The sequence below is a fragment of the Dasypus novemcinctus genome, chromosome X (genome assembly GCF_030445035.2).
Source record: "Dasypus novemcinctus isolate mDasNov1 chromosome X, mDasNov1.1.hap2, whole genome shotgun sequence".
Lineage (NCBI taxonomy): Eukaryota > Metazoa > Chordata > Mammalia > Cingulata > Dasypodidae > Dasypus > Dasypus novemcinctus.
Window position 1 is genome coordinate 54,220,574 of NC_080704.1, and position 26,220 is coordinate 54,246,793.

The 26,220-nt window shown below is 39.5% G+C and overlaps 1 protein-coding gene and 1 pseudogene across 2 annotated transcripts in view; one reads left to right on the forward strand and one right to left on the reverse strand.

Annotated features, from left to right (window-relative positions):
- The window catches only part of SLC9A7 (solute carrier family 9 member A7), a 145,021-nt gene that overhangs the window by 78,980 nt on the left and 39,821 nt on the right, over positions 1-26,220 (reverse strand). For both annotated transcript variants that reach the window (XM_058291848.2, XM_004483955.5), the window contains exon 2: positions 600-799. In XM_058291848.2, the coding sequence (XP_058147831.1) occupies positions 600-799 (200 nt within the window). The remainder of the gene's footprint in view (positions 1-599; positions 800-26,220) is intronic.
- LOC139438056 (ubiquitin-associated domain-containing protein 2-like) lies at positions 21,874-22,829 on the forward strand (annotated as a pseudogene).

Below are 26,220 nucleotides of genomic sequence, written 5' to 3' on the forward strand. Positions count from 1 at the left end.
ACATAATCCTGTTTTCCCATGGAGCATTTTAGCTACCTCTAGTATCAAATGAAAAGTAATGTTTGGGCTCAAATTCTAAGACAAGAACACCTCCTTCCCCTGAAGAGTCATTAAATCTTCAGCATCAATCACCAATGAGAGTGGGCACCCAATAAATATTTGTAGACTACAGCAAAAGAACCATGAAGAGCTAAGAAGTATACTTCTGAACACTGAATAATTAAGCTAAAAGTGAAATCAATCTTATTTTAAGAAAGAAACAATCTCATCTCTAAACCACAACAAAGATAACAGGAATAGTAAAGGACAGGGGTTGGAGAGACTAGCTGAGTGGGGATGTAGAAATTCATGGCACAATCAGTGGCCCACATCAACTGCTGATCCTAACAAGCCCAAGAAAGTATAAAAGCTAAAAGGCTAAGGCTCCAATCTGGTGGCTTTTTTTCTTCACCACAGCCCAGAAGCTTCCTAGCAAAACTGAGAGTCAGGAATGTTACTGATATTCCAGGAGTTGGAAAGGATTTCTCTTCATGAGTTTCAGACAGTCAGGAAATAAAAACATACGTCAGGACAATGATGGCTGAGTGTCCCCAGCTCACCTTCCTCAGCATGTCATTCTGCTCCACGCTGTTGATCTTGCCAGGGCTGATCTCTCCTTTCAGAGTATATTCGAAGAACTTCCCACTGACATTCACTAATAAGGTGCTGAAGGCCCTGTCTTCCTGAGTGCAGCTGAGTGACTTGTCATGACCACTAGTAGCAGGGGTGCTGTACCTCAGGATCACCCCAACAATGAGCCCTGAAAGAGAGTGGAACAAACATCAGGCTGGTGGAAGGAAAAAGAATATGGAAATTATGACAGTCGATTTTCAACAATTAAGAAGTTTAGAAGTAATCTTAAAAACAAGTTACTGGGTGTGTATTTTAGGAGCAACCCCATTATCCTTCAGAAAGAGTTAGCATCTATCTATTCTAGTTTAAGTCCCTTCAGGCACCAGGAAGACAAGGTGGGGCAATACCTTTGGTGGTTATTTTGGCACTCTCAGCTCTTTTAACTGAGTATGGTCTCATTTCTCAGGGTTTTGGTGGAGGAAGAAGGGATGATTGGAAGCAAAGCTTTTTCAGCCAAGGAAAGCACAGAGCAGAAGTGCCAAACTCTTTGATTTTCACTGTTGGCATTCTTCAAGCCACTCCTGATGCCATCTGCCAGCAGAGACCAGGCCACTGGAACTTCTAATTGCTACAGATGCAACAACTTGCTTTGCCATACACCAGCGGAAGGGGAAAACATGAAATGCTTTTGCTGAGGTCATTTCAGGCCTTGAGTATAATGGAGAAACTCATTACATCCCTTACATAGCTAACCACAGCAATGCACATTTTAGTAATCATGATTCAGGGACTGTACAGCTGGTTTCTTGGGGCTATGGCTATGGCACAGCTAAGATAATCAGTTTCAACTCTAAGTTTCATTCTCTTTCTAGTAAGACTTTACTATTAGGGAAAGATAATAGTATATAAGCATTCAGTTCTGTTAGGAAACAATGTTACTCCCCTCCCTGGTCCTGGGAATGAACCACACATGTTCAAGTAAAAGTGAATGAAATGTGATAAAATAGAAATGACCACCAGACATTTTCTACAATTCTTTCAAAGGAGGAAAATTTCAGACCTCTCTCTACAGTCAGTTCTGTTCTAAGGAATATTAAAAGACAGAATGGAAAAATGCTCCCCCATCTCATTTTATCATTAATGGAGAAAATTACATGAGAAGAAGAAAGAACAGTGTTTATTATATCCTATGTATAATTTTCTATAATGTTTCTTATCACCAAGACTTAAGACAGTGTGGAACAGCAAATAATATATAAAATCTAGAAAAATACAGTTTTTAAAGTCAAAATCTATGTCTGTATTTCTTTATTAAAACCTTTATTAATAGGTACTTGCAGTCTGTTGACTTCTGTGAAAAAAATCGAGTTATGAAGTAAAAAATAAAGTTTTAAAAATCTCAGCTTGACCAGATATGAAACAATTTTAAAACTTTTAAAGGTATATATATATAAAAAGCCAGACTTTGTAAAAAACAAACAAAATAAAGTTTTTCATTACCAAAAAGAGATATCTTTAGGTAAAAATGATTTTCAAAAAAGTAAGCACTTAAGGTCTTGAACAGTGCCACTCTTTTGTTTATTTTTTATTGCTGCAATTTCATATTAATTTCTTCGTGTTGGATGACTAAACCGGAGGGTGGTAGAAATGGCAAGCTGGGATTTCCTCACCTTTTCCTGCTGAGCCCAAGGAGCAGACATATCTCAGCTGGTGGTCTCTTTACCATCTTGTCTTTTAGGTTTTCTGGGTGTCTATACTGATAATAGAAGTTGCAGTGGTACCTACATGCAAGTGGTGCCAATCTGGGGTCTCATCTATTTGATCCTCCTCATTCTCTTCATTGCTGTCCTCAGTGAGGTGGGGCCCTGTAGAATCCTGGTCTATAACCCCAATACATATTCTGCCTCACTGGTCTACCTGTTCTCGTACACCCTCCATCACTTCTTAGACAGGAGGGTTGGAACACTGTGGTCAATGCCCATAGAGTCTCTACACATAGTAAAGTAGGAACTATGGTATGTGTACCTGTATGCTGTGAGCCCAGCATTCAGGGGTACACTCTGATCTGGACTTCTTTATTCCATTCTCTCTATTCTGCTAATTCTTCTGGTAATTGTGCAGAGGACCCCATGACGTTGATGACATCTATAATGGTTAATGTCTGCTGCATTTTTCCTGCCTTGCCCTGCAACTCCACCAGGGTCTGCAACATCTGGTGCTGAGACCCTTTTCTCCTTCAACAACATCAGACTCCACCGTCTCTCAGTCTCCTATACTGCAGAGGTACTCTCTGGGGGTTATTCTTTTGATGGCGAGTCTTGCTTGGTGTCATTCCTGTTGATCAAACCATATCTGTTTTTCACAGTGAACCATTTCACTGTTCTCAAAAGTTTCATTGCCATGGTCTGTTTCTCCCCTCCAAGGGGCCAGGCTGGATGTTGGCAGCACTGAGGATGGGGGTGGCAGGTGGCTGCTTGGTCTCAGCCGCTGCTCACTGTTACCATTATCGTGATGGTGGCCAGCTGCAGCAGCTGTGGTTACTCCCAGGTGTGATGGTAACTAGGCTGGCAGCAGTGAGGCTGTTCAGGGCTCTCTATGAAACTCTGTATTGTTTTTTTTAAAAAATTAATTATTTTTTAGGAGGTACCAGGGATTGAGCTCAAAACTTTGTACATGCAAAGCAGGCACTTGACCACTAAGCTATACCCACTCCCTTGTATTGTTTTTTATTCTTATTTCACTGGCTGGTTAGGCAATTATTTTCTGGTGAAGTTTTATATGACAAAGATGATTCTGTGGCCCTTTGACACTCATCATAATACTGGAATCCAGGGAAGGCTACCTGTCACACTATTTAAAGTGTCTTCATCGGGAAACCAAAATAAATCATTTACAGGTGATGATCCTTTTCCCAAACCAATACCTGCTTCACATAATTCACCATTTCTTTAATGTACTAACTCCATTTTTAGCAGAGCTAACTTGAGGACTGAACCATACTATCATAGAGTCCTCATAATGAATATTATAAATAGACAAATTCCTCAATGACAGGAAATGTCCTAACCCTCCCTCCCAGTAATCACCACCACCATATCTAGAATCTTATAAGATGACAAATCTTATTTTCATAGACTTACAAAACCTTTCCTTCCCTAGCTTGTGCCCGATATGCCCATATTAAAGATGGGAGTCAGTGAAGGTGCTGCTACTACCCCTTATGAGAAGTCATGGCAACATAAAACACCACAGCAGAGGTACAAGTTTAACATGCCCCTGATAGTTTTCAACTTTTTTTTTAAAGATTTATTTATTTCTCTCCCCTTCCTCCCCACCCCCACCCCGGTTGTCTGTTCTCTGTGTCTATTTGCTGCATCATCTTCTTTATCCGCTCCGTCTTTTTTATCCGCTTCTGTTGTCAGCAGCACGGGAATCTGTGTTTCCTTTTGTTGCGTCATCTTGTTGTGTCAGCTCTCTGTGTGTGCGGTGCCATTCCTGGGCAGGCTGCACTTTTTTCGTGCTGGGCGGCTTTCCTTATGGGGCGCACTCCTTGCACGTGGGGCTCCCCTACGTGGGGGACACCCCTGCGTGGCAGGGCACTCCTTGCGCGCATTAGCACTGCACATGGGCCAGCTCCACACGGGTCAAGGAGGCCCGGGGTTTGAACGGCGGACCTCCCATGTGGTAGACGGACGCCCTAACCACTGGGCCAAGTCCGACTCCAGCCCGATAGTTTTAACTAAAAATATACAGAGCCACGAGTATTCTGCTCATTGAAGACAGAATTTGAGTAACTTCCCAAACATTTTAGATTCATAGTTATTATCACCATAGTCCATGGCACAAAAGGACAGAGTCATTGTTATAATATTAAGTTCACATTTTTCGCCTTTTCCACGTCAAGAAAGGCAGGCTATCAAGACTACAGAGGGGTATTTTGGTAAGAAAATGATAAAGACCTGGAGAAAACATGAACTGAATATTTTCATCTGTTCAATCTGGAAGACAGCCTCTGACAGGGAACTGTAAAGAGGTCATAACTATAAAAGGGAATTAAAAACACATTAGGCCAAAAAGAAAAAATCTCAAGAGTTTCAGTATTCATCCAAAATACAGAAAGCAACAGAAGCGCTGATTTGACTAGCTCAACATCAGAGTGTTCCAGATTACAATTAGAAATAACCTACTATGTATGTAGGCCAGAAAAATGCACCTAAAATGTCAGCTGATGAAGAGAGAATCTGAATTCACAGATATCTAACTAATGTTAAGAAAGAATTTAGGGGGAGTGGGTGTAGCTCAGTGGTTGAATCCCTGCTTCCCATGGATAAGATCCTGGGTTCAATCCCCAGTACCTCCTAAAAAAATGGAATTAAGTTTTGAACTTTTACAGAAAGCAAATATGGATGAAATCCTTTTGACAGCTGATATACTTTAAAACAAGATAATGGGCTCCAAAGGTGAAAAATTTAAGACTGTTTCAATTTATGTGTATGAGAAGACTCACTTCATGACTGCATATTGTGTCAATGGTATACAGCTGTCGACTTTTCTAATTTTTAAAAGAAAGACATAACCAAAAAGGAAAAAAAAAGCTATATACAGTTTTTGTATATTTGTATATGAAAAAATTGGTGGTATGAGGAAGGCAAAGTTTGGTTTTGAAAATCCCATGGGGCCCTTAAAAAAAACGAGCCCCCACTATCCGAGTGCCAGTTTCCGTTTTCATGGAAGGAGTGTTGGACAATTGGACACACAGGTTTAATTCCAGGAAATCACCCATCAGTTGCAATATTTAGAAGTCTACATTAAGCCACAAACTCTTTGTTTAGGAGAAGGGGAACAGGTGGATAAATCCACTGTTCTCCTCTAAAGAGGCCCCACCTTCTCTTATAAAAGCCATTGGGGGTAGAAGGTCACCAGTTCAGTTTGGCCAGCATTGTGAGGTTGTTACCAGAACAGCAGGATTTGCTCTGAGTTCTAAAGTTTCAGCTGAAATTCTGAAAAGAGTCCCATTATACATCCAGTAACACAGTGTTTGAACATATCTATTTATAATTCAGTTGAATAAGGAGAAACGAATGGATTCCAGCAGTAACAATGACTTTTCAGGTTTGGGGGTCCTTTATAAGGCTTTGGTATTGAGAATGAATGTTAGAAGCTTCTCAATATCTTTTCCCACTTGTTCTGTTACTTATTATGCAGCTATGATACTCATTAACATATTCTTTTCAAGGAGAATTTATTCCAAACATTTTGGTTGCTTGCTTTTAACATGCAGTAATATATTCACTTTTTAAAAAGTTTTATTGAGGTTTAATTTATATACCATAAAATTCACACTTTTCAATTGAGAACACCCACATTTATTAGTCTTTAGAATTTGATGCAGATTGATGAATAAAATTTAAGGACTCTCACAGCTAAAAAAGTACCAGCATTTTTGCTATGTCCAGTGGTTTTGTGGATACTACAGAATCTACTTTCCTGGAAGCTCTGAAGTTATGCAAAATAGCAAATAAACAAATCCACTAGTCCACAGTTATCTGAGAGAATCATGAAACTGGAACGCACAACAGCAACTACATCTGCTGCTCTAATTACACTAATTACTGAGGGAAGGCTGAGTCTTAAAGGGAAATAAATGCAAATATATAAAGACACACACAAGAGAGGAGGGACAGTTTTGAGAACACCTGGTAAAACAAATGAACGAAACAGACCTTGTGTTTTCACCTCAGTTTTAATTATGGTGGTGTTTTTTTAATTAAAGAATATAAAACCTATTTATGAATTCACCTGAATTCAAAGACTACAGACTGGCAAACTAGCTTTTTGAGAAATCACTGGTGGCTTTCCTAGACCATCAAGAATACCCCTACAGCTAACTCACACATTTCCCTACTAGGAAACATTTCTTTTGCAGATGAGAGATTAAGGTCTCACAGCTGTAATACAGGGGTCTCTAAACTCTACTCCAGAGATTTGGGGGGGGTATTTTTTAAATTTATTGAGGTATGTCACTCATACATAATCAATAAGTATATAGTAAGAGTTGTGAACTTTAAACATACATAATATCATACAGGGCTCTTATACCTCATTCTACCACCAATACCTTGCACTGTTGTGAAACATTTTTAACTAATAATTAAAAAGAATCCTCAAAATACTACTACTAATCAAAGTAGCTTACATTTGGTATATTTTTCTCCAGCCCAGCCTATTATTATTATTACTATATCATTTATACATGAACGTACATAAACAATAAGTGTATAGTAAAAATAATGTCCAGCCTCTGTCCCTGCAATATCATTTAAGACAACTCCAAGTCCAGAAAATGCTGCCACATCACATCTCTTCTTCCCTCTTCCTGCCCTCAGCAACTACCGTGGGCACTTTCTCCATATCAATGCTACAATTTCTTCCATTACTAGTCACAATAGTGTCATAGTAGAATATCAGTAAGTCCACTCTAATCCATACTCTATTCCTCCATCCTGTGGACCCTGGGATGGTTATGTCCACTCCACCTCTATATTGGAAGGGGGCTTAGATTCCACATGGATGATGGATGCCATTATCCTACTTGCAGTTGTAGGCACTCTCGGTTCCCTGGTGTGGTGGTTGACATCTTCACCTCCCTGTTAGCTGGCCTGGGTAAGACCAATGAACCAGAGGGTAGGAGTTACAAGTCTGCTGAGGCTCAGGGCCCAGTTGGCACATGGACAGTCCAGAGATTCAAGTCTCCTGAGTATACACCAGCCCTAGCTTGAAGTTATTTTCCTACATTTTCTTCTAGAAGCCTTATGGTTCTTGCTTTTATATCTAGGATTTTTATCCATTTTGAGTTAATTTTGTATAAGGTGTGAGATAGGAGTCCTCCTTCCTTCTTTGGCTATGGATATCCAGTTCTTTCAGCACCATTTGTTGAATGGACTGTTCTGCACAAGCTGGATGGGTTTGACAGACCTGTCAAAAATCACTTGACCAAAGATGTGAGAGTCTGTTTTTGAACCATCAATTCAGTTCCATTGGTCTATGGGTCTGTCTTTTTGTCAGTGCTATGCTGTTTTTACCACTGTAGCTAGGTAATATTATTTAAAGTCTGGAGGCGAGAGTCATTCAACTTTGCTTTTCCTTTTTAAGATGTTTCTGGCTATTCAGGACCACTTACCATCCAAATAAATTTTTGTAATCATGTTTTCCATTTATTTTTAAAATGCAAGTGGAATTTTTATCAGGATTGCATTGAATCTATATATCAATTTGAGTAGAATTGACATCTTAATGATATTTATTCTTCCAACCAGTGAGCATGGACTGTTCTTCCAATTAATTAGGTATTTTTTTTATTTCTTTTAAGAATGAGTTGTAGTTGAATACAAGTGCTTTACAGCATTGGCTAAGTTTATTCCAAAATATTTGGGTTTTATCTGTCATATTTTATTTTCACCACTCTTTTGACTTCTAGTTACTTTTACTGATATAATCTTCACTTCTAGACTCTCTTCCAAGACTCTCCTGTCTTTTCTTTTCAGACTATAGCACACCCTTTAGTATTTCCTATAAAGCTGGTCTCTTGGTTATAAACTCTCTCAGTTTCTGTTTATATTTAAACCAGCCTTCATTTTTGAATGCAATCTTACCAGATAGAAGATTATTGGCTGGAAGTTTTTCGCTTGCAGTATCTTAAATATATCATACCACTGTCGTCTTGCCTCCATGGTTTCTGATGAGAAATTGGCACTTAATCTTATTTGGTATCCCTTATATGTTATTCATTGCTTGCTTCTTGCTGCTCTCAGAATTCTCTGTCTTTGGCACTTGACATTCTGATTAGTATGTGTCTCAGTGCTGGTCTATTTGAATTTATTTAGATGAGAGTACGTTGTGCTTCTGGGACACAGATATCTATGTCCTTCATTAGGGCTGGGAAATTTTCTACCATTATTTCTTCAAATATTCCTTCTGCCCCTTTTCCCTTCTCTTTTTCCTTCTGGGACACCCATGACACATATGTTTGCACATCTTTTGCTATTGTTTAGTTCCTTGAGAACTTGGCTCAATTTTTTTCCCATTCTTCATTTGTTCTTTCGTATGTTCACTTTTAGAGGCCATTTCTTCAAGCTCACCAATCCTTTCTTCTGCTTCCTCAAATCTGCTGTTATATGATTCCAGTATATTTTTTAAAAATATTTATTTATTTATTTACTTTCCCCACCCCCACCCTGTTGTCTGCTTTCTGTGTCCATTCACTCTGTGTTCTTCTGTGTCTCCTTGTATTCTCATTAGGCAACTCTGGGAACTGATCCTGGGACCTTCTGGAGCAGGAGAGAGGTGATCATTCTCTTGCGCCACCTCAGCTCCCTGAGCTGCTACATCTCTTATTGTTTATCCTCCATGTTTCTTTTTGTTCTATCACCTTGCTGCACCAGCTCTCCGCATGGGCCAGCACTCCTGTGTGGAGCAGCACTCCTGTGCAGGGCAGTACTCTACACAGGTCAGCACTCCATGTGGGCTAGCTCATCACACAGGCCAGCTTGCCTTCACCAAGAGGACCTGGACATCGAACCCCTGACCTCCTATATGGTAGATGGGAGCCCAATTGCTTGAGCCACATCCGCTTCCCTCCTATGTATTTTTTATTTCATCTATTACATCTTCCATTCCCATAAGATCCGCTGTTTTTCTATGCATGCTTTCAAATTCTTTATGCTCATCCAATGTCTTCTCAATATCCTTAATCTCTTTAGCCATCTCATTGAATTTATTAAGGAGATTTGTTTGAACCCCTATGATAAGTTGTCTCAACTCCTTTATGTAATCTGGAGGCTTATCTTGTTCCTTTAACTGGGACATAGCTTCTTGTTTCTTGCTGTGGACTGCAATTTTTTGTTGGTGTCTTGGCATCTGGCTTACTAAATGTATTTGTTCTGGGTGCAGTTTCTCCCTTTAATTTAGGGTTTTCTTGCCCTTTTCTTCTTTGCTGGTTGTATAGTAGGAGCCAAGGATGTAGCTGGTGCTGCAAGCTGTGGAGGCTCAAGCTGCCCTCCTTGCCCTAGGGACCTATGTAGTTTCTCCCAACTTCCTCCTTTGCCAGGGGTAGGGACAGAGTCACAGCTGTGTGGAATAATCCAAGTCATGCAGGCCTAGACTGTAATGCCCAGAGAGAGTGATGCAGCTTCATGCCCTTTTCTCCCCTGCCTGGGACAGGGATGGAGCTGCAGGTGTGGGCAGCAATCTATACTGTGTGGGTCCAAGCTGAACCAGTTGCCCTGGTTGACTTCCAACTATTCAGACTGTGCCAGCCAAATGTACCTGAAGTTACATGGAGAGGCCAGTGCAGGGTCTGCCAGCTCTGCTGAAGTCCAGGCTAGGGCTGTAGGTTGATCTGGGTGAAAGAAGCCAGTCCTTACAGTCCCTGTGTTTTTCAGTCAGCCAGGCTTCCCTTCATGCTGGGGGTGGAGTCAAAACGGTGGCTACCAGCCTCTTTCCAACTTGGACAGGTTCAAACTTCAGCTGTTCTTAGGGTTATACTTTAGCCAGACAAATTGAGAAATCAATAGCTGAACCTGGTGACCAATTGTCTCTTCCTCCCCTGTTTTTGGGAAATGGAGTTTCCAATTCCAGCCACAGAATAGCTCCTGAGGTGGCTTGCACTGCCAGTGTAGAAAGATCACTGGTGTGGCCTGTATTTTCCCTGAGAAGCTAGCGCAGGTCCCCCCAGCTTCCTTCCTGCTGTAGGTGAGTCTGGGGCTTATGCTGGAGTTGCAATATGATCCGGATGGAAAGAAACCGGTCCCTACCAACACTGTGATTTTCAGTCTGCCCTGCTTCCCCTTGTGTCAGGGGCAGAGTTAAAATGGTGGCTACTGGCCTCTTTCTGACTTGGACAGGTTCAAACTTCAGCTGTTCTTAGGATTATATTTTAGCCTGCTAAATTTACTAATCAGTAGCTGAAGTTGGTGCCCAACTGTCTCTTCCTCCCTCACGGCCCCCATTTTGGAGAAGTGGAGCTTCCAATTCCAGCCATAGTACAACTCCCAAGGCACCTCGTGCCACCAGTGGAGGATAGGAACTGGCCTCCATGGCATGGGGCTCTACTTATGAATCTTCTCTGCAGATGTGCAATCTCCTCCTTCCATTCCTTCAAGGATGCTGCAGGTTGCTCTTCTGGTCTCCTGGATCTCCCGAACAGGTGTTTTAGATAGCTCTGGGCAGTTTACTAACTGCCCAGTAGCAGGAGCTGACTCTAGGAGCTCCTTATTCTGCCACCATCTTGCTGGTTGTCCCCAGAGATGTTTTTGTTTGTTTGTTTTTCCTCTTCCCACAGCACCATCTCAATGAATTTTCTTGATTTTCCAAAGTAGACGTTCTCTGTATGACCTCCTGGCATGAGCTACACTTTTGTAGAGCTTATTATCCTATGATACTAACCAAGAAACTACCAGACCTCTATCTTCCTGATCAAAACTGAGGGAACCTGAGGAAAGATTAATTTTTATTCTTTTAAAAGAATCACGTTTGGTTCTTTTCCAAATATGCCGGATTTGTTTTGTTTTTATAGAATCTGAACTAAAAGTAGGATATATTTACAATCCTCAGCTCTGAGCTCTGTGGCTGCTGCTCACTTTTCCAATCTACTTCATGAGATCTATAACAACAAATTATTTAAGTTCTTAAATGTCTCATCAAAAGGGTACTGACTAAATAAATTTTGGTCCATCCCCATAATGGAATCTATAGTTATTATATCAAAAAGAGTACAGTGACTCTATGATCTCTGCATTAAGTGTAAAAAGTAAGGTGGAGAACAAGTTATATAGCATGCTACCTTTTTGCATGGGATATAATAAAGTATATTTCAGGTCTGTACATGCATCAAAAACCCATGGATGGATATATACAAGAAAATGCAAAAGTGGTTATATCTAGGGAAGGGACATCAGAGGCTAGGGAAAAAAGATAGGTCTTAATTTTCACTGTTGATCCATTTCAATTTTATACCATGTGCAATATATATTTCTTATTAAAAATGAAAATGATAGCTAAATACTAAAGTAAGCCATGTCATTTCGTATCTCTCAGCCCTTGGCACATGCTGTCCACTCTGCCAGGTATGTCTCCTAGCCCCGACCCCAACCTGCCCTGCCTACCTGATCAGTTCCTAATCACTCTGCAGGACTCAGCAGAAACAGCACCAACTTTGTCAGACTCTCACCGACCAATCTCAGGCAAAGTCAATCACTCCTTCCTCTGTGCTGTCTTTGCTCACACAACTGTCCTTGCATGTCTGTCTTCCCCACAAGACTGTAAGTGCCACTGAATCCAGCACACAGTCACCCCTCAATAAATGTTTGTTGAAAGAATGAAATAATGAAAATTTTAAAAATTAAAAACTAATTTGATTGCAAATAAAATAAATAATAGTAATAGATTGATCATCCACATATGAAAATGACAGTTCCCTAAATTATGAACATAATGCTTTCCTTCTTCCCTGCATTTTATGTCTGGGTTTTGCCAGGCAACAAAATAGTATCTGAAAAGATTAGAGTTTTGTGTTTTTCTTGCAATTTCCTGAGTCATGAAACTAGTGTCTGGGAAGTATCCAGAGTCAAAAACTAGAGTCATCGGTAATGACAGGACAAGAATCATTTCACACCATCTACCCCACAAAATTCTTTATGTGTTTGCAAGGGCAGAATAAAATATAATTAATTATTTACTGATTTTAATTCAGCCCGGCTTTAAACTATGCCATATTAAACAGGCTACTTAATCAATCAGGAGCTTAATTTTTTAAGTTATTTTAAAAAGGACAGGGAAGAAGCTATAATCGAAAATGTGTTGTAAATCCTCCTAAGAGTTAGTACCAAGTAGGTATATTGTGCATTGCAGGAGGGGAGAGCCTTGGGCTGGGTGCTTAGAAGATGTGGAGATGGCCAGGACATAGTTGCTTGCCCTCCTGAGTGCCCCCAACTCTGGCTGGAAAAACATAACTGACGACAGATGAAGTCAAATTATGACAAGCACCACAGAACAGAGGCATAAAAAGGTGACATAGGAAGGAACAGGATAAGTTATTCTTTCTTTCAGGTAAGAAAATAGTTGAGGAAAACCTTCACAGAAGAGGTGACTTTCAGTTGGGCCTTTCAAGATGAATCAGATTTTTATTGGAGAAAGAAAAGGAGGTGTGAACTGTATTTCAGAGAAAGCCCTCAGCATGAGGTGGGAAAGTGAATATGAACTAAAGAGGCATGGCTGGAGTGTATGTAGCCTGTGCTTGTGAAAAGGTAGAGGGTGGAGGATTGAAGACTAAGTGTCAAGTAGTACAAGGTAAGCCAAGCTCATGAGATCAGACTTTATCCCATAGGAAACAGAAGGCCACAAAGACTTCTGGGCTAAGAAAGGACAGAATCAGGACTGACTTTTAGAATCAGCTGTATGAAGGATTAACTGCTTTCCAACTTAATTTAAAAAAACAACAAAACTTTACCAAAAAGCTTTCTTAAAAGCGTAACGCCACTCGGAAAGAAAAACCAAAACCATTTCTCCATTTAAGAGGATTCATATATTATCTGATATTGCCCCACCTTTTTCTTTTTTTCCAATGTTGGTTATAGCTCAGATTCACACAAATAGAACCCAGAATGCTGTGAAAAGTTACCCACCCAAACCTATGGGAGATTTTATGAAACACGGAAACATATCAACCAAATGTAGTTGTAGGGACCTTACTTTGCTCTTAAATCAAACTTTTAAAAAAAGTCAAGTGGGGATATGTGAACTCATTGGATACTTGTCAATATTATAAAATTACTGTTGTTTTTGAAGGGTGGTAATGTATTTTTAAAGGGTGGTTATGTTTTTTTAAAGCTTCCTCATTTTTGGAGATAAATACTGAAATATCTACAAATATACAAATAAAATAATAAGGTATCTGGGATTTGTGTCAAAATAATCTTGTTGTGGGGAGAGTTAGTCGGGTGGAGGGAGTATAGATGAAACAAAATCGACCATATAGGTTTGGTATGTTGTGTTATCATTTTCATTACTTTCAAGGTAGTTATTGATTTCTTTTGAGATTTTCTCCTTGACCCACAGTTTTTCTAAGAGTATGTTGTTTAATTTCCATATCTTGTTGCCAAATCTGGGTCTCTGGCCCTTGCAGATTTCCAGCTTCATTCCACTGTGGTCAGAGAAATTATTTTGTGTGATTTCGATCTTTCTTAATTCATTGAGACTTTTTCTGTGGCCTAGCATGTGGTCTATCTTGGAGAATGATCCAGGTGCACTTGAGAAGAATGTATGTCCTGCTGTATTTGGGTGTAATGTTCTGTATATGTCTATTAGGTCCAGATCCTCTAATATACCATTCAAAGTTTTTGTTTCTTTATTGATTCTCTTTTGAGATGTTCTGTCCAAAGTTGATAGTGGTGTATTAAAGTCCCCCACTATAATTGTAAAGGCCATGTGATAGCCAGGCCCTGAGCCTCAACAGACTTGCAACTCCTACCCTATGGTTTACTGGACTTACCCAGCCAGCTAACAGGGAGGTGAAAAAGGTCAACCACCAAACCAAGGAGCCAAGAGTGCCTACAACTGCAAGCAGGAGAATTGCATCCATCATCCATGTGGAATTTAAGCCCCTTCTCGATATACAGGTAGAGTGGACATAACCATCCCAGGGTCCACAGGATGGAGGAACAGAGTATGGATTAGAGTGGACTTACTGATATTCTATTCTGGAACAATTTGATTAGTAATTGGAAGAAAATATAGCATTGATAATGGAGGAAGTGGCCACAGTAGCTGCTGATGGTAGGGAGAGGGAAGAAGAGATATGATGTGGGGGCATTTTCAGGACTTGGAGTTGTTGTTCTGGGTGGTACTGCAGGGACAGTTGCTGGACATAGTATGTCCTGCCATGGCCCACTGGGTGGACTGGGGGAAAGTGTAAACTATAATGTAAACCATTATCCATGTGGTGCAGCAGTGCTCAAAAAATGTATTCACCAAATGCAAAAAAAACCTAAAAACAAAATTGATCATGAGCTGATAATGAACTAGGTGACGGGTACCTGGGGTTGACGATACCATTGTCTCACAATCCTGTACTACTGTGTTTGAAATTTTCCAGAATAAAAAGTTAAAAAATAAAAAAATGTCACCGACTCAATGTGAAGCTTCAATGATGTAACTCCAGCAACGGTAAGTTCAGCACAGATTTCTTCCCCTATTCTCCAGAACATACACATTTCTTACTGACATCTCCCAAACACCTCTGACTTCAAAAGGTAACTCCCACTTCTCTGGCAACAGTATTGCTCTTGCCCATTGCCGTTGCTAGTGACAGGCACTATTACCTACTCTGTCTCTCATGCCAGATACCTGTGAATCATTTTTATTTCATTTACCCACAGAGAGGCCCTCTAGTTCTCTACAACGGCAATCATTCCACTTGAGTGAACTTAATTTTTAACAGCCTCCTAGCCCCCCTCAACACTCACTCTCCTCAACACTACCTCAAACACTGAGAGGTAAACCTAGAACTTCTCCAATTAAAAAACAAAACAAAACACTACAAGGATCGTAATTCTAAGATAAACACCTCCCACCTCTTTCTCTCTGCTTATTTTAAAGTATTCCAATAGCTCCTTGCCATCTATAGGATAAAAAGTCCAAACTCCTCAGCAAGGTAAAATCTGTTGATTTCTTTTATGTTCATAAGGTACTTAGGATTTCCTGATACCATCTTAGTTAATTCAGTTCTCATAACTCCTGTCCTCTGAGAGTCCATAATCCAGTTGAAGGTGGAATTGTACAAAAGAAAAAAGCACTGGATACAGAATCCAGGAACCATCCTCCTAGTTCATACAACAGCAGTGAGACATTCAAGGGTTCTCAGGGGACTCAACAGGCAGTCAAATCCTCAGTGGGATGAGAGGTCACCTCACTCTCTAGAAGGGTGTTGATGGCAGTCTGGTGGAATAGAAAAGAAAGGTCTGCTGCAAAATATACCACAAAGAATAAATCAATGGGGACGTGGTGATTAAGAGGACATGATAGAGGCAACAGGGCAAAGAGAAGTAAAAGATAACACCAAGGCTTTGAGCCTTTGGTAAAATGTGGAGACCATTTACAGAAGTTAGAAAGTCCAGTGGGAAAGCCAGTTTCAAAAATGAAAGGTGCTAACTATACTATCACATACACTGATTTTATAATATGACAATGTTCAGGTGGAAATGGCCCAGATGAGGGTTTTTATGTCCAGAGAAGACAATGGGATAAAGGTAGGAGAAAAGGAGGCTTATTTTTCAGTTTGCCTTATGTGCAGCTTGAATTTTGTTCTATGATATGTATTATCTTGTCAAAAATTAATTTTTAAAAAGTCATTAGTTTCAGGACAGTACTGTGGGAATATGTATAGGACAGAAGTCAGCTCTGCAAAAGTGATACCTGAAGCCACAGAACAGAAAGTGAAAGAAAGTTATCAGGCCAAGGACTGCCCCTGGAGCACCTCCACATTTAGGCATCTATAGTGAAAGCAGGGACAGCTGGACAGAAGGATCTCCTATATGACAGGAAGGGCCTCTTTCAGAAATACTACTAAACACGTCACGGTACATGAGGGTACCTGAAATGGGGAAGTGCACAGTGAGGGGCCCCCATCAATGTAAAGGTAGAGATTGAAGGTTTCTCTCAGCGTTAGCCAGCAAGATTGTCATACATTAGATGTGATTAGCAAACAGTGGGAGTAAACCAAGAGATTAACTGTTTATATACCCTGAAGAGCCTGGGAGTCCCCCAAACTGCAAGGTGATCTACCTGGAAAACACCTGAGAATCATTTAGGGAAAATCTAGTCCATTGTGTGGTGTCCAGTTTGGAAAATACTATGAAAGAAGAGGAAGAAAAGCAAATCTTCAAATTTCAGATAGTGAGACCATCTATGTAACCACTGGCTACAATACTAATATTTTCTCATAATCCAATCACTTCATACAGAGGTAAGTCACTATTAAAAGCCACTGGAAAACAGCTGGGTATAAAGCAAACACAGAAATCTAAAACACAACGAATCTTCATCATCCATTACTGAATTAACTCTGTTCTACTCTGACATAGTTAACTAAGCAACTACATTCAGTAGAGAGAGAAACCCTTACCGGGGAGCATAGAGAGAGAAAGCAGGCTGAATTCTCCTCCACAGTCTCACTCCCACCCATTCAACTCTGAGGCAACCATCACCACTAGAGTCTGTACCCAGTCCAAGGTTTATTCAATATGTATCTAGAAACGTGTATCATTCTTTTGCTTGTTTTAACTTACATAAATAGTATCAGATAGAATTAGGAAGCAGGCTTGGCTGCTGCAACACAGACCAAAATAATAGTCTTAAATAAAACAAGTTTATTTTTCTCTCATATAAAGAGAGTCAGCATCTAAGTATTTCCGGGCAGAAATGATGACTCCCCCTGTCTCATTGCTCTGCCATCCATAGGGTGTTGCCCTCATCTGCATGTCCAAGAGTGCTCCCCTCCAGGGAAAGGGAAATGAGAAAAGGACGAGGGAGTGGGCACTCCCATTTCTTTGAAGGGCACAGACTGTAAGTCATACACACTACTACTATTCACGTTCCATTGGCCAGTAGTTGGTCACATTGTCACACGGCTTCAAGGGAACCTAGAAACTAGTTTCCATTCTGGGAAGCCATTTGCCCTTCTAACATTCTATTACTATAGAAGAAAGGGAAAACAGATACTGGAGCAAGTATAATAGCATTCACTGCTATATTTATTGGGTAGGTTTTGTGGCAGCTCTCCTTTTTTCACTCATTAATATGTTTTTGAGAGTTACTCACATTGAAACATATAAGTTCTCACATTTGTTGCTGTTTAGCTGTAAGTTGTGCATTGAGTCTTATTTAAGGGCTCATGTGACAGATTTGCCTTAGAATTTAAGATCTATATTCAAAACATGGTATATGAATACACCACAATTTATTAAACCTTTCCCCTACTGCTAGATACCAGGGTCTTTTAAACACGCTATATTTACAAAGCGTTTAAATCCCATTGGGGGAAATTTAATTAGTTAAATGCTAAACTATATGGATCAGTCTCAGATATGCTACAGTTGTTCTGTAAAGCCTTTAAGGTACCCTACGACAGTCAGTTAAAGTATAAACTGATAACACAAGACTATATACAAGAAGAAAGTAAATTTACGAACTTCTTGGACTTTATGGCTATTGTAATCAAGCATTACATGATGTTCTAAGTTTCTGAAGTGAACTGAAAATGAAACATTGTGTGACATTTATTGTCATCATCCGACAAAAGGAAATAAACCAGATAAGAGAAAATAATGTTTTCTTAATCCTAAATTCTAAAAAAAAAACTTTCCCATGAGCCCTTATACAAGGCTCAAGGAACAAGAAAGGATAATATCTTTAGCAACTCATTAAATAGAAAATACACACGTTTTCTCTAGGAGAATGTTTCTGGGTTGACCCTTAACAAGCAGAGGACTTAGCATGAGGTTTTTGTGTGGAAGGTCAGGTTAGCACTACAGGTTCATGTCGACGTGGGGGTCCTGCCACATCAGTGATAACCCAACCAACTCGGAAAGGCTGGTTCTCTTCCAGAACCTGGCGGCTTCCCTGAGGTTCAGTACTTTTGAATGCCATACTGTTAGTGACTCTGATATTATTAGGGAATTTTCCTCTCTCCTGTAATTAATTCAAGGTTTCAAACCATTTAGGAGAAGTGAAAAGATATTGGTTATTTCCATGGGGGATTTCATGACTGTAAAACACTCAAATATATTATATTCCTTTTAATTTTGACTTTATTCAGTAGTTATTTTTCCTAAACCATAGTTACAATGTTACCCCAAATTACTACCCCCAATGATTTTTGAGTCTTCCTATTTCTCTATGTAACTTGCCCAAAATAGAAAAAGTACATTTTTAGTATGTTAAGAAGTAGTAGTTTCAAATCAATCAGTGCAGTATACAAAATGCTTATTGGACACCCACTTTGTACTTATATTATATCTTAACTTTCACCATAACTTTATGAAGTAGGGATTATTAACAACACTATAGTTAAGAAAATTGGCTCTTCAAGATAAAATAACTTGCCTAAAGTCACATATCTAGTAAACCGTAGAACTAGATTCAAATTCACATAGTTCAATTCCAAGGCCAGAGATCTTTCTGCTATTTCCTGAAGCCACCAAGATGACAACTGAATTAAGGGTAAAATTTTGCTCAGCTTTGTAAATTATGTAGGTGTCTATTGTATTGAGCCCCAAAACCTCCCCTAGAACAATACTATTCTCTATAATCTGGCCACATTGAAGGTCTCATCAATCTCATTTCCTACTGTGCTCTACAAAGCCCCCCACCCCAATCTGATCTGGCAAGTTTCATCATTGTCTCCAAACTCACAAACAATACATTCATTCAGCTAGTAATTTTGAGCTCCTACTATGTTTCAAGTACTGTTCTAGGCTTTGTAGATATATATCAGTGAATGAAACAAACAAATTCCTGCTCTCAAGAAACTTATTTACATTTTAGTAGGGAGAGAAACACAAGAAACAAAATAGGTAAATTATATATTATGTTAGAACATGGTAAGTGCTATGGCAAAAATAAAGCAGGGAAAGAGTTAAGGAAAGCTAGTGTGGGATGGAGGTGCACTCTAAAAGGGGACCAATAAAAAATCTAGAAAAGAAAAAAACATGACCTTAGAATTGTAATGCATTTCAAATTCAACCACAGACTAGATGCAGTGGAAGAGATAACTGGTAAACCGGAAGACAAATTTGTTGAAAGAGGTTCATTCATTGAGCAAATTAATATTTATTGAGTATCTACTATATATTGGGCACTATATTAAATGCAATTATTCTACTTTTGTACATTCACAAAATTCCTTTTCACTTGTATTGCATTTCCAGGTTCAGACAACCCAAGCTTCTTATTCATGTATCTTTTCTCTAAGGAACTACCCTACATATCATTTAAAAATAATACTCATTTATTCATATCAGAGATTTTCCCAGCTCTTAAATTATTCCATCCCTAACTAGTTTGTAAATTTCTTGAGGGCTAGGCCTATAGATAAGACTTCTTTTATCTCTCTCATATGGAATAGCATAGTAACAGGCATAGAGCCAGCATTCAATAAACACTTGACTAATTTGGTCACTATAATTGGTCAGCTTTTTCTCTACAGTGGCTCAAGTACAATAAGCTCCTGGAATTGTTATTAACAATATTATGATTCATTGATCTCAAAAAAAATATGACTCCAGTGATTTAAGGTTAAATTCTGGATCTAATCAAATTTTTGTAAATGTACCATCATCCTTAGTTAAGAATGACAAATGTCATATATAGCATATTTTTCAGTCATGAGTCATCTGTACACATACATTACCTAAAATAGCCCTCCAAAGAAGACAATGTGGGTACTAATCTTATTTTGTAGATCAAGCTGCTGAAATCTAGAGATAGTAAGTGTTCTGCCAAAATAAAAATGAGTACTAAAGAGTGGAGCAGAGACTCAGGCCCAAGATGTATGATTTCTCAGCCAGCGGTCATATGTGTAGAGCTAGATGCAAAATACATCTTCAAGTGGATCGCTGGTAAAGTAAACATTTGCAGGGCCTTTGAGGGTTCTGCTTTCTAGTAACATTTGGTAAGATATGCTTATTGTGAGAGCACCTAAGCTTATAACAAATAGTAATAAGTCAGTATCTTTAATAAAAAGAGAAAAATCAAATATTGATAAACCAACAAAGGGATTCTATTGCCTTCATTTATTAAAAAAACTTTTATTGAATGTTTCTCAGCCACCAGATGCTGAGAGCTCCAAGATGACTAAGGCAGGATCCTACTCAGTAAGATAAGAGGCTCTAACACAGAGCATGAGTGTTGCAAAAGGGGCATGTGCCTTAGAAGCACAGAGGGGGAGAATTAATCATCTGCTCTTAAACTCCCCCACTGACTCACCCCCAAAGACACTTTAAATATAGAACTGGAAGGAATCTAAGTCTATTATGAAGGCACTAATTCTTCTGATTCAAAATATCCATCATTACCACCAATAAATTGGAGATCCTACCGATTTACACCCAAACAAGAAAGGATGGCTCTCATATAAACAGGTAAATACTGTCCAAAGAGCTTTTAAACCCTGTTTGAAGATATTTTGATCATAACTTAGTGTTTCACAATTTGTTTTTCTGTTTCTGATTTCAGTCCCTTGCTGTTTGAGGAAGGGGTGAGCCACCCTGTCCTAAAATCAGCTGGCTTCCAGATAAAGTCAGAACTCTGGCCCAAAAGGAAAAGGGCTGCCAGGACAAGAACAAAACAAAAATCCCTAGGCCTAGTTCTCCATCCTGGATATCCGGTCACATGTGTCATGCCAAAATGCATTCACCAGAACAATCTAATTGCATTTTCCCAAAGAATTAATGAAATAATTGGGAAGAGAGGTGTCACTTTCTTGAGCAAGTAATCAGCATTGAAGGTGGGAGCTATGTCATAAAAAACAAAGTTACAACTGGAGTCTGTATTCCCGGAAATACTCAAATGGTGCTCCCTGTCCTACGAAATGGACACAAACATTATGTGCATTAATTATACAAGGGGTCCAGTGACTAGAAATCCCACGTAGAACCATAAAAATCACCCTAATATTTTTGGTTAATTTCTATTATATTTGGGTAATAAAGTATTTTAAAGTCATTAAAAAACCCACTGTTGAGGAAGTCTGAGCACTCTTAAATATCTTAATGAATATTGAAATAGGGTCATCCAGAATCTTCATTCACCTTGGAAACATACTTTAAATATTTATCCAACTGATTAATTTAAAGAAGGTTAAACTGAAAACACAAATCCAGTTAAAACATCAACAAACACAGTAAGTAAAAGGACATAATAAAAGTCAAAATAATAATTTTTAAAAGTTGCCTAAGGAAAACCATAGAAAATAAGCTTAAAATTTAGCTCTGATCTCCACCTACCCCAGGGGGGCTCTGGGCCCAGTGGGACCATGTTCACCAGCACTGGCTGGAGTGGGCTTTATTTGGAGGCTAATTGTAGAAGAAGAATTTGCCTTGATTTGAAAGATACTCACTGCAGTATTCTTCTTATTTATAATTTTAGGATATTTGAAAAAAGATACGGCAGCAGAAAATTTGCATTAATTTTGCTGGGTTCCTGGGTTTCGTCAGCCTTGTTTGACTTTATCCTCATTGAAGCTATGCAGTATTCATTTCGTATCACTGCAGCCAGTAACTTGCTTTCTGGATTCCTGGCACCTGTGTTTGTTCTATTTGTACCATTTTACTGCTCCATTCCAAGAGTCCAAGTGGCATAAATTCTGGGCCAGTTTACCATCACAAACAAGTCACTGATTTATATACTGGGACTATAGTTTTTCACCTCCAATTCCTATACCTGGATTGTAGCTATAAGTGGACTTATTTTTGGTATCTACAACATTGCTACAACAGCAATGTGTCAAAAGTTCATCAGGTGCTCTGCATCCCTCACTGGATGGCAAAGTTATTTCCTTGGACACTTGAACCCATATCATCTTTAGAACCCTCCAACGAAGTCAGAATTGGGATGGGAGCAACGGTAGATGTACAGAGACAACAAAGAATGGAGCTGCTTGATCACCAGCTGATGCTTTCTCAGTTTGTACAAGCAAGGTGACAAAGACAGCAACAGGGAGAAATGATGGGTTAGAATTGTCTTTTCCCTCCTTCACGTCAGCGATGAAATATAAACTATCAGGTTGGTTGGCAGTCTGTACAACAAGAATCTCCTCCTCCAGACGTTTCTGAAGAACAGGTTGCCTGACTCATGGAGATGGGATTTTCCAGAGGTGATGCTTTGGAAGCCTGAGAGCTTCAAATGACAATGTGGCCATCAATTTTCTGCTGCAGCACTGACTGTCCTGAGGCTCCAGCCTGGGGCCAGCCAGGTGCTGTGGGATGACAGCGGTCACAGGTCCCATGTCCAGAGCAGCTCAGAAGGACCAGGCACTCTCAATAGCTATGACATTCTGAGTACAGGGTGGCCCCTACTCCTTCCCTGTCCAAAACTCCATGATTATTACAGTTATGGTACCAAAAATGTCTGCCATGGGAAGCAGATTTGGCTCAGCAGATAGAGCATTCGCCTACCACATGGGAGATCCAGGGTTCAAACTCTGGGCCTCCTGACCCATATGATGAGCTGGCCCATACGCAGTGCTGATGCATGCAAGGAGTTCCCTGCCACACAGGGGTGTCCCCTACATAGGGGAGTCCCATGAGCAAGGAGTGGGGCCCATAAGGAGAGTCACCCTGAGTGAAAGGAAGTCCAGCCTGCCCAGGAGTGGCGCCGCACACATGGAGAGCTGACGCAGCAAGATGACACAACAAAAAGAGGCACAGATTCCTGATGCCCTGACAACAATGAAAGCAGACACGGGAACACACAGTGAATGGACACAGAGAGCAGACAACGGGTGGGGGGGGGGAAGGGGAGAGAAATAAAAAAGAAATCTTAAAAAAATGTTTGCCATTAAATTGGCATGTACTTTCTGTATTTTTTATTTGATATTTTCCTTAATTTGGAGAATTATCACTTATTCCTAATGTGTGTTTAAAATGCATTAAAATCAGGGAGTGGATGTAGCTCAAGTGCTTGAGTGCCTGCTTCCCATATATGAGATCCCAGGTCTGATCTCTGGTACCTCCTAAAAAAATAAATGCATTAAAATTGCAGATTTCTGCAAGCAGTTAAATAGTAATCGGATGGGAAATCACTGCTGTTGTAATATTATTTTTACTATAATGCATTATCCCCATAATATTTCATCATCATCATAATCTTAAAGGGGAAAAGGGCAATGTTAGTTCAGAAAGGACATGTCGAATTATTTGTTCTGAATTTTTTTAATCACTACTTTTTTTCTCAAATTTGTTATTAAGTCCCAGTGATAATCCAGTACACTGACTTCATAGGAGATGAGGGATTTCCATCTCCTGTCCACAGAATTAACCAGGCCTATGTGCTGAGGGAGAAACAGGGAACTAAATTCTGCTCCACTTCGTTCCAGCGCATTCTAGTCCAGGGACTTTCCCCAGCTCCTTCTCCCCATTTAATAATAAAGTACCAGGTCAAGGTTCTGGAACACTCCATAAAACTTCAGTTAATTTGGCTCAGGTAAAGCCACTCAAGCTAGAGGATGAAAATGGAACAAAGAGGAAACAAACAGAAAAGTAGGCTTCCTGGACCAATATGAGGTCCCCAGTAGAGTGTTCAGGGGCTAGCCCCAGGTGTGCTTACCCCAAGAGGAGAAGAGAAAAATATCTGAACCCACAGTTTTGCCTGACTTTCGCCAGACTGCACAGCTAAAGTGCCTGGTCCTTGCTTCTCACAGCCACCTCCTATGGACATAGATTCTCTTTGGCACCTGGGCTCTGATCTGGATCAAAGGGTAAGGTAGAGTGGATTGCAGAGTGTGCCAGTCAGGGCAAGAAAGGGAGAAAGGCAAGAGGTAGGCTGAAATGAGCAATAAAAGATCTAAAGCAAGTTGGTTAATATTTAAGGAAAGTATCCAACTATTATGTTCTGCAAAATGAGTAGAAATGCATCGGTTTGATGCAAAATTAGACATGTGATATTTACAATAAAGTTTTTAAAGTGTTAAAAATTTAACTCTGTGCTTTTTGCTGATAAGAGAAAATTAAAGGTTTCCAATTTTAGTCTAAGAGTTGACAAATCAAAAAATAATGTTTGGTCCTGTGTGCTAAAAAGAACCTGACTCAGGTTTTTTGTGGAAACGGGGTGGAGGGGCCGGGCACCAAGGTCAACAACTGCCTTAATAACATTTTTCTCCAAAATGCAAAGGTGTTCTACATATAAGTAGCTCTCAGAGAAAACCAAAGACATAATGTTAGTTTGGTTCTATAGGGACAATTCTAGGGGTAGGATATTGGACGGAAAAATAGTATGTTCCCACTTGTCATTTCCTCATGTTTTGGCATAAAGTTTTTTAAGAATTAATAAGTACTATATTTCTTAAAAACATTTCTCTCAAATACTAAATTTCTCAGCCAGTCTTCTGATAGGAACAGGATGACAATCATAAATAAGGTCATTACTGAGGACCTCAACAACTGGTAATTTAAAAGATCTATAAGCTACAGCTGCCAGTTTTGTCAGTTGTAAAGATGTTTGTTTGTTTTTTTTAAATCAAAGATCCTGATTTGTATATTCCTACCTGCTGAAAAGAGGTTCTAAAATCACAAATATGATTTTCCTCAGAAAGTAAAACTAATCCAAACACTTGACAAATTACTTGATTCAAGTACCAAAACTTGGTACCACTGAGCAGCATGTCATCACTCCCATATCCTGTCCCTTCACAGACTACCAACTCTACTTCTCAAGCCTTCTTCCTGGTCACCCCCTCTTCTTACCATCACTCTTCTGGTTCAGGTCTACTGCCTGAATTTTACACAATAATTTCTCAACTAACCTTGCTGTTTCTCACCTGGACCCCAAGCATTCATTCTCCAACAACAACCAGATCTATTACTCTGAGTCGCCAACATGGTTAGTCATGCCACAACCCTGCTTAAAATTCTTCAGTGACTTCATTGCCCATGGAAAAAGAAATCCAGGCTCCTTAACACAGCATTCAAAGTCTACAAAGACCTGCCAACTGTTCCCTCTTCAAACTCAGTTCCTACCACCACCTGCCCCTCACATGGAAACATTTAACATATTCAACTCCTCAGAGTTCTCTCCACACATCTTGCTATCCTCCTCCATCTGGCAATACTGTTCTCCTAAACCTACCTGACAGAACTGGCAGAGAAGAGACAACAAAGGGACCCCAGCTAACAGGGTCCATCACACAAATAAACCCCAGTGATCTCTGAGATGACATATCATACAAAACTATCCACACACTTAGAGTGCCAAGATTTTATCTTAAATTCCCAGAGCAAAACCTCTCAAAAAAAAGGGGAGGGGGGATAAAGCATCACATGAGTGGATGTTAAAGGCGAGGCATTCTGGTACAAGAAAATTCCTAACTTAAGAACAAACAGACTGAACAAAGGACTTCAAAACAGCATTTCCAAGGATGATCACCTCTGGTCCAAATACATATAACGATATTAATACTGGTTTAAAAACATTTTCTCACTATGTTGATTATCTCTGTGATCCTATTTGAATATATAATTTGATTTATCTTTCAGTTAATCTTAAAATTTTCCAGGAAAAAAACACAGCTTCCAGGAAGATAATTTTCATTCTTAATAGAGTTTAATATAATAGTCGGTTTAGATTCAAATATTCTAATAGATAAGGCTGTTTCTACTTCTAAAATTAAATCATTTAATGAGAACTGCTGAAAAAAGACTCTATTGATAATTTGCCAGAATGATTTAGAACACACAAGATCTATTTCCACTGTACTACTCTAATCAGCCAGCAGAAAAGTGGAATTTTCAAAGATGCAAATAAATTCCCCTTGGTTATATTATCCTGGATAGAAATCAGAGC